Source organism: Cajanus cajan, chromosome 9 (genome assembly GCF_000230855.2).
Source record: "Cajanus cajan strain Asha chromosome 9, NIPB_CcT2T_4, whole genome shotgun sequence".
Classification (NCBI taxonomy): Eukaryota; Viridiplantae; Streptophyta; class Magnoliopsida; order Fabales; family Fabaceae; genus Cajanus; species Cajanus cajan.
Window position 1 is genome coordinate 10594601 of NC_138525.1, and position 9445 is coordinate 10604045.

General features: G+C 45.4%; 2 protein-coding genes across 2 annotated transcripts; both read left to right on the forward strand.

Annotated features, from left to right (window-relative positions):
• Positions 1-2452: 2452 nt before the first annotated feature.
• On the forward strand, positions 2453-4294 carry LOC109817702 (uncharacterized). Its single transcript, XM_020383030.1, has one exon. It carries the CDS (start codon positions 2453-2455, stop codon positions 4292-4294), a length of 1842 nt encoding a protein of 613 aa, XP_020238619.1.
• Positions 4295-5568: 1274 nt separating this feature from the next.
• On the forward strand, positions 5569-7404 carry LOC109806981 (uncharacterized). Its single transcript, XM_083064125.1, has one exon. It carries the CDS (start codon positions 5569-5571, stop codon positions 7402-7404), a length of 1836 nt encoding a protein of 611 aa, XP_082920251.1.
• Positions 7405-9445: the final 2041 nt, after the last annotated feature.

Consider the following 9445-nt stretch of genomic DNA (forward strand, 5'->3'; position numbering starts at 1 on the left):
GAAAGGTTAGGAGTTGTTTGGTATGTTTAATTATTTTCTATTTTCATTTTCAGTGGAAAAGGAAAGTAGTTGTAAAAACATACTTATTTAGGTTTTAGAAAATATTTTCTGTGAATAAAGGACAAAATTGTAAAATAATATTATTTTCAATATTTTTCACCAAAATAAAATACGGTGATATAAATCTTAATTATAGAACAACTTACCTCTTTTTCGAATATCATCATTTCATCATCTCATTATTTTGAGAAATCCTTTGGCATTATTTCAATTTGTTTTTCTTCATAACACTTACACATTCCAATACATTTCATATTTACTTGACATTTCTTTTAATGCCTCCCTTTTTTAATTAATATTGATTTGGTGAAACACTTCCAATTGATTTTCCTACAAATGATGTACATTTTGATGTGTGTCTACTGTGCACAAATATGAATGCTAATCCCAAAAACACAACATGACCGAGTGGCATGACCAGATGAAATAGGCAAATTTAGTTCACTGTCTTTCTAAGCTATAGATAATGAGCATAATTTCTTCCATGGTGAAGTTATGCATAGTATTGACAGAAGGTTACCTAACATTTTCAGATGAAACCTTCCTCCAACAACGAGATGCCCGCAGCAGCCACAAGTGGAGAAGGTGAACAGCACATAACCCCAGCATGGCATGCAAGGATTTGTCCTAAATTTTTTGGCAAGAAACCCTGTTCCATACTTAGCCTTTATGTAGTTATCTTTATGCTATGAGGCTCCATCTTGTGATTAAAAAAATGTCTCATGGTGAGAACCATGAGAAGCATGGACACTTCAAAATTGTAACTATGTACTGTCATATTCCTGTTAGATATATTTATGTTGAACATTAGATATTATGAATTTTCCTAAGTATATTTTATAACTTTTTACTTTTAAAAATAAGAACTTTGTACAGATGGATATGAGAATATCTCAAAGATTAGATAAACTGTAATGGCTTATTGTGTCTGTACTCATTTTTAAACCATCAGTTTTTTTTTTGTGTCTTACATTAATTTTATGTTGAACATTATAAGATATTATGAATTCCCTTAAATATATATATTTTTTTTACTTTTATTTTTATGACTTGTATTTCAATGGACATGGGATATAACTGAGATTTTATAAATTATAGTGGTTTATTATATCAGTAGATTACTCTACTCCATTTTCTTTTGTAAAACTAGAAAGATTGTCAAGTCAGTTCTTCTCAAAACAAAATGATATTTTTAATTGCGATTTCATATTTAAATCGAAAACTGAATTTAAGTCCTTTGATTAAAGAATCGTGTTAAACCATTTATGCTTAAAGTTTCGGTACTATTTTTAAATCATCATGTTTTGTCTTTTGATTCTTTAAAATTTACTTTATTTTCTGTACCGGGAGGACCCTATCGGTCACGTTGACCAACACGTGCCGTTCCGTCAGACACCCATGCGAACTGGACCATACCCAAGGTTGACGTTAGCATCGGCTCGGCTTATAGCCGAAGGCCGAGATTAGTCAACTGGCACATGTCGGCTCGGCTAAAGGCCGATGCAAACAACATGATGCATCCCCGCATACTACATATCGGCTCGGCCCAATGCCGATCCGATAAGATTACCAAGTAAACGTTTACCGGCCCGGTCAACAGCCGAAGACATGCAACCTCCCAAGCATTAGCCTGTCGGCTCGGCAATGTGCCGATAGGTTAAACGGGTTATAGTACAAATCACAGTTAACAAGGACAAGTGCATAATTAAGACATGATTAGCTAATTAGCATCGTATTACCTAATTTGGTAAAGATTAGAATAGGCCCACCACGTTCAGGCCCATGTCAGGTATTATAAATAGGTCACACGTAACGAGGTACGTCACTGTTCATTAATTACCCTAGAATATCGTGCTTGTCCTAACTTGAGCGTCGGAGTGCCTTTGGCAGGTACCTCCCCCCTCTGAAGAGTCCGTTTGAAGTATCCGTTCGGCCCTTCTCACTAAGAAGACTACGAGTGTACCCTTAGGCAGGTACATTTTGCCGCCCACCGTGGGGTCGAACCGAAAGCATTGCAGAAACATCGAAAGTTTACGAGTAAAAGAATCATGGTAAAGACAAGGAATACTAATTTTGAAGGGCAACAGTCCGAAGAGGAGCACCAGTCCAGGGCCGAGACGGTTGAGGAGACAAACTTGACCGATATGGTACGCCAAATGAAGGAAGAAATGATCGCCATGAAACAGCAGCGAGAGAGAGATGCTGCCGAGATGGCCGCATTGAGAGAAGAGAATGCTGCTCTGAAAAACCAGTACCGAGACCCCACATGGAAACCATCTGAGACGACCCACACTCAGGGATCGTTCCACTCGCACGTCCATCATACCTCCATTCCTCACACTTCTGTCGCTACCCCAGGCATTCATGTTCTGTCGGTCGACCAACGCTGCCAATGCCGGCTGGCGCCCACCGACATCCATTTACGCCAAATATTATGCAATCTGCACTTCTTGACCATTGGAAGTCCTTGCCCCTTGACAAGTACGATGGCACCACCAACCCCGATGAACACGTAGACGTGTTCTTAACTCAAGTTACTCTGAGCATAACCGATGATGCCGCCTTGTGCCGAATCTTCCCAACATCGTTAAAAGGGCGAGCGCTGAGCTGGTTTACTCGGCTTCCAGCTAACTCGATTGACTTGTTCAGCACGTTAGCTTCCCAGTTCACCATCCAATTCGCTACAAGTCGGCCTCACCAGTTGACCTCTTTGGCGCTGGTCAGCATCCGTCAGGAGAAAAAGGAGTTCCTTCGGGCGTTCATAAGCCGATTCAACAAAGCGACGCTTGAAATTCGAGACTTGAACCCTGCAGTGGCTCTGCATCACCTTACCACCGCCTTGAAACCAGGGCCTTTTGCCAATAGCATTTGTAAGAAACCCCCTACCGACATGGATGATTTGTGTCGACGAGCCGACAAATACATGCAGATGGAAGAATTAGTCGAGTTCCGTAACCAGGCCCGAGCGGAGGTGTCGGCAAAGCCTGAAAAGTCGACTGAAAACAATTTTCGAAGCCGTCCGAAAGAACTGGTACCCCGCGAGAGGCCCCCTCGTGGCCCTAAGTATTCCCATTATACACCACTTAACACCAGCAGGTCGGCAATACTAGAACAAGCACTCGCTTCGGAAGTACTAGCCGTCACAAAACGGGCGTCGTCCCCTCCCCGGGCCGATACGACCAAATCTTGCAGGTATCATCACAATCACGGACATTCAACTGACGAATGTTCGGCCCTGAAAGATAAGATTGAAGACTTGATCAAGCAAGGACAGTTGCAAGGCTTCGTGGACCGACCGAACTCTTCGAAATACTCCGACCGGTCGCGGCGGCATGATCAGCTCGAACAAAGAAGGACAGAAGCACGCTCGTACAGAGAACGCAGTCGATCAAGAGATCGAAGAAAGGAAGAGCCTTCGGCACAGCCTCGGCGAGTCATCAACACGATAGCAGGAGGATTCGTTGGCGGAGGTTCATCCTCATCAGCCCAACGCAGACACTTACGAGCTGTTCGGCACGTGCATGCAGTGGAGACAGTTCGTCGTCGCCTTCCCACCATCACTTTCACCGAGGACAACTTCAAAGGCATCGACCCGGACCAGGATGATCCGATGGTAATCAGCGTCGAAATTCATAACTGCATTGTACGAAAGACGTTGGTTGATCAAGGAAGTTCAGCTGACATTCTTTATTGGAACACATTCAAACAGCTGGGTATTCCGGAGTCTGAGCTAGTTCCTTATGATGAACCTTTGGTCGGGTTCTCCGGTGAACGAGTCAAGACAAAAGGGTATATCAAGTTGTCAACTCGGTTCGGGTTTGAAGGAACTGAGTACCGAGACATTTCGGTTAAGTATGTGGTGGTGCACGCCAGCACATCTTATAACATTTTGCTCGGCCGGCCATCCCTGAATCGGCTCGGTGCAATCGTATCCACCCCTCATTTAGCCATGAAGTTTCCGGCCGAATCAGGGCGAATAGTCACTGTCCATGCTGACCAAAAAACTGCGCGAGAATGTTATTTTACCAGCTTGCGATTGCCGAAAATGAAGAACGAAGCACCGAATGAACCGAGAGGGGTGCACTCGGTATCAGAGCAATCGGCCATGGACCTCGATCCTCGGATCGATCAAGATGAGAGGGTGGAGCCCATTGAAGATAAACAACCATTCCAGGTGGGAGTGTCCGAATTCCAAGTCACTCACTTAGGAGCTAATTTGTCTGAAGAAAAATAGTTGGCTATTAAACAAGTAGTCCACGAAAACAATGACTTGTTTGCTTGGCACCCGTCTAACATGCCCGACATCGACCCCAATTTCCTTTGTCACAAACTCTCCATCAGCAAGGAGGCTAAGCCGATTGCTCAGCGGCGCCGAAAGACCAGGGAAGAAAGAAAAGCTGCAATTGAAGTAGAAGTGGGCAAGTTGTTAGACGCTCGGTTTATCCGAGAAGTGCACTACACGACCTGGTTGGCCAATGTCGTCATGGTCAGAAAACCGAATGGAAAGTGGCGCATGTGCACCGATTACACTAACTTGAATAAAGTCTGTCCCAAGGACGCCTACCCGCTACCAAACATCGATCGGCTCGTCGATGGGGCATCCGGCCACAAATTTTTGTCTTTCCTAGACGCATACTCTGGATACAATCAGATCCGGATGCATCCCCAAGATGAAGAAAAAACTGCCTTCATCACCGAAACGGCAACTACTGTTATCGAGTGATGCCGTTCGGATTAAAGAATGCCGGTGCTACCTATCAACGTTTGATGAACAAAATCTTTCACGATCAGATTGGTCGGAGCATGGAGGTGTATGTGGATGATATGGTAGTGAAGTCGAGCGATGTGTCGACGCATACACGCGACTTGACCGAGGTATTCCAGGTGCTTCGGCGACACCAAATGAGACTTAACCCCGAGAAATGCGTATTTGGAGTCTCAGGCGGCAAGTTTTTGGGGTTTATGTTGTCCAACCGGGGCATTGAGGCAAACCCAGACAAATACCAGGCCATCCTGGATATGAAAAGCCCAGCCACATTAAAGGAGGTTCAGAAGTTAGCCGGACGGCTTACCTCGTTGTCCCGATTTCTCCCTTGCTTAGCCGAGATAGCTAACCCGATTCTACTTCTGCTCAAGAAAACGGAACGATTCAAGTGGACCCAGGAGTGTGAAGAATCTTTTCAGCAGTTTAAAAAACGGCTTTGCACGCCTCCAATTTTGTCTAAACCGGTCAGTGGCCTAGCCATGGTCGTCTACCTATCAGTTTCGAGCAGTGCAGTCAGTGCCGTCATAATACAAGAGAACTAGGAAGGTCAACAACCCATCTATTTTATCAGCCGGACGCTGCAAGATGCCGAGCGACGTTATCAACTGTTGGAAAAAGTTGCCTTAGGACTCATCTATACCGCTCGGCGATTGAGACAATACTTTCAAAGCCATAAGATCGTAGTCAGAACCTACTGTCCGGTTGCAAAGGTCCTCCAGAAACCAGAAATCGCCGGCCGGATGATGGCATGTTCGGTTGAGATCTCAGAATTTGACATATCTTTCGAGCCAAGAGGGCCGATCAAGTCACAACATTTGGCCGATTTTGTTAACGAGCTCACTCCTCCGGGATGTTTTGAGGACGAACCTTGGACCATGCATGTTGATGGATCCTCTAATGCCCAAGGTAGCGGGGCTGGCATAATTATGGCTAGCCCTTCAGGAATCACAGTTGAACAATCCCTTCGGTTCGACTTCCGTGCATCAAACAATCAGGCCGAATACGAAGCCTTGATAGCAGGAATGAGACTAGCAACTGAAATGGGCGTCAAGAAAATCATATGCTGGACCGATTCGAAGATCGTGGCTGAACAAGTCAATGACAACTTCCAGGTCAAGGACTCCAATCTGCTGCAATATTACCACCTCTTCCAGAAGCTCAAGGACGACTTCACCGAGGTGCAGGTTCGCCATGTATTGCGTGCCAACAATGAACGAGCCGATCAGCTAGCTCGGCTCGCCAGTAGCTGGAAGCCAGGACAGTTGCGAACAACCATTCACCTTGAGATTCCCTCTCCAAGTGTGACGGTTGAGTGTATGTCAACTGATACCGAGACGCCGACCTGGATGACCGCCATTCGGAACCTTATCGACCGAGGGGAGTTACCAGTCGACCCGATGGAGGCAAAAAAGATACGAACACAAGCGGCTCGGTACTCCATGATCTCCAATGAGCTCTATAGGCGAGGATTCTCCACCCCGCTCCTCAAATGTATCGACACTCACCAAGCCGACTATGTAATAAGGGAAATACACGAAGGTATCTGTGGCTCCCACTCAGGTGGAAGAACTCTCGCAGCCAAAGTCTTGCGTGCCGGCTACTATTGGCCAACTTTGAAAGGAGATTGCGCCGAGTTTGTCAAGAAGTGCGTACAATGTCAAAAGCATGGAAACATCATACACGCTTCGGCCACAAAGTTGCACAGTATCATCTCCCCATGGCCGTTTGCTTTATGGGGTATAGACGTGCTGGGACCATTCCCTGTGGAAAAGGGGCAAGTTAAATTCCTTCTCGTTGCGGTGGATTACTTTACAAAATGGATAGAAGTTGAACCACTGGCCTGCATCTCCGCTGCTAATGTTCAGAAGTTTGTTTGGAAAAATCTGGTTACCCGCTTCGGCATCCCGTACGCCATTGTTTCAGACAATGGTATCCAATTCACCGACAAAAAGTTCAACATTTTCCTCGAAAACCTTGGCATTCGGCATCGGTTCACCTCAGTCGAGCATCCGCAGTCAAACGGGCAAGCCGAAGCAGCCAACAAGGTTATACTCGCTGAGCTCAAAAAGAGACTCGGCTCGGCCAAAGGAGCATGGGCCAAAGAGTTACCGGAAGTTCTTTGGGCATACCGCTGCACACCACAGTCAACCACCAAAGAGACGCCTTTTCGCCTAACGTACGGCGCGGACGCGATGATCCCAGTTGAAGTGGGAGAACCGTCCTTTAGACGACAGCATTTCCATGAAGACTCTAATGACAGCTCACTCCAGGCCGAACTCGATGTTCTCGATGAACTACGAGAGAAGACACAGGTAGTGGCGGAAGCATGCAAACAACGCATGACCCGTCGCTTTAATTCCAACTTAAAGCCAAGGACATTCCATGAAGGTGATCTCGTATGGAGAGCAACCGGTTCGGCGAGGCGCAACTCTTCTGAGGGAAAGCTCGCAGCCAATTGGGACGGCCCGTTTTGGATAAGGCACGCCCTACACAATGGAGCGTACAAGTTAGAGGAACTGTCCGGCAAGATTATCCCTCGGACATGGAATTCTACTCATTTGAAGACCTATTACAGTTAGAATTTAACTCATGTCCCTCTGAAAATGTATAATGATGCACTCTTTTCCTTGAACCGGTCTTTTGTCCTCTTAAAAAATTGTGAAAAGAGGTTTTGGCCGGCAAGGTTTTTAATTAGGCATCCATTCAATCAATACCAAGATAGTTCAATCATCTATGACTTACTTTAAATTCCTGCAATTTTATTTCCAATCACAAGTCTTCCCTCCCGAGATCTCTCTCGGCCAAGGATGCGGCTATAATTATTTAATAAGTCTTCCCTCCCGAGATCTCTCTCGGTCAAGGATGCGGATTTAATTTAACAAGTCTTCCCTCCCGAGATCTCTCTCGGCCAAGGGTGCGGCTTTAATTATTTAACAAGTCTTCCCTCCCGAGATCTCTCTCGGCCAAGGATGCGGCTTTAATTTAACAAGTCTTCCCTCCAGAGATCTCTCTCGGCCAAGGATGCGGCTTTAATTATTTAATAAGTCTTCCCTCCCGAGATCTCTCTCGGCCAAGGATGCGGCTTTAATTATTTAGGGAGTCTTCCCTCCCGGGTTCCCTTTCGGCCAAGTGCACCGGTATGACAGCAAACAAGATTCAGATTCATTGATAAAGGCGTTATCGACCTAAAAGGATACATTAAAAAAGGGGGCACTATCGGCCCAACATTACAAAAAACAAGAAAAAACCTTAAGACCTAACCTCCGGTTCCCCCTGAACCGGACCATCCTCCGGCGCACCCTCCTCGTACGCCGTCACCTCCTCATTCGGCCCAGCTGGCCGTGCTGGGGCCTCCTCATCGGCTTGTTGGTCAGGAGGGATAGAAGTCAGGTCCACCAACTTCCCCTGGAAGAAGTCCTTGGTCATGTCCAGGTGAAATTCAGGGGGGAAGTCGCCGAAGAAGCATGCTTGTCGGGCGGCCTGAGCAAAGCCAGCCTGATGTTGAGTTAAAACCTTGTTGCGCGCTTTCTCCTGGTAAGCCCCGAAAGCAATCCTCTCGGCCTCCAGCTCCTTGCTCAGAACAGCAACCTTCTCTGTCTCGCTTTTCAAAGCAAGTTCAAGACACTGAACCTTTAAAGCCAGCTCCTTGCTTTTGCCTACTAGGGGTAACGTGCACACACACACTTCATTGTTGTGCCTTAATATTCTTCCTTAGTCCCCTTGGTCATTTCGGCCACCTATCCTTCTCATCTTCACCGTGAGTGTTCTCACCTTTAGGAGTGGCCTTCATCCATCAATGAAGTGAGCCAAAACCCTAGAGTACCACCTTAGCATTTCATCAAACACCTAGCCTCCATAAACACCATTCGCCCATCTCCATCTCCAAGGCTAGAAACCTTGAGTTCCATGATCCAAGGAGTCCGGTCATCCCTCTTTCACGCTCTTAACTCAATCCATGCAAGGAGGGTTTCCATCATGTGGTATCTAGAGCCTTGGTTCTTCAAGGGTAACTTTTCCATCTTTGGTATTTTCGGTCATGTCAGTTGTGTCTCCTTGAATGTCTAAACTGTTGTGCATGATTGAGTCATCATCTTGTCATATGTCATGATTCTTATTCCTCCTTTTCATGTATTGATTCATGCCTCATCATTCTTGTGAATCATCTTGGTGCTTTAGGCTTCCTTGCTAGGGTTCCTACCATTTTTTCTTTAAAATTGAGTTGCTGGAAATTTTTGGGCTGCATGATATAATGATGTTTTTCATTTTATAATCCATATGGTTTTGTCATAAGCTTGTTTCCTTTGAACTACCTTGAAAGAAATTCCAAGTTTTTATGTTTAGCCTTTGAAATGAACAAAAAATGACATGCATGCCACTTGTTTGATAAAATGGCCGTGAGTCCTTGATGTGCTTTAGGGAGTCAATCATGCATGCTAATTAGTTCTAGCATGTTCTACATTCCTAAAATATCATGTGTGATTAATTTCTTTGCACATACTTGCTTTAAAATTTTCGGCCACTTTGTGTATTACTTGGTGCACTTAACATGCCTATGTATTGTTTAATGTTTTGAGTATGAAAATGCCTTTTATGTGCAAGTTCTTGTTGCTGGACATTGCA

What these genes read in the sequence shown, in the direction of transcription:
- LOC109817702 (XM_020383030.1), top strand. Translation starts at nt 2,453, where the DNA reads ATGCCGGCTGGCGCCCACCGACATCCATTTACGCCAAATATTATGCAA.
- LOC109806981 (XM_083064125.1), top strand. Translation starts at nt 5,569, where the DNA reads ATGGCATGTTCGGTTGAGATCTCAGAATTTGACATATCTTTCGAGCCA.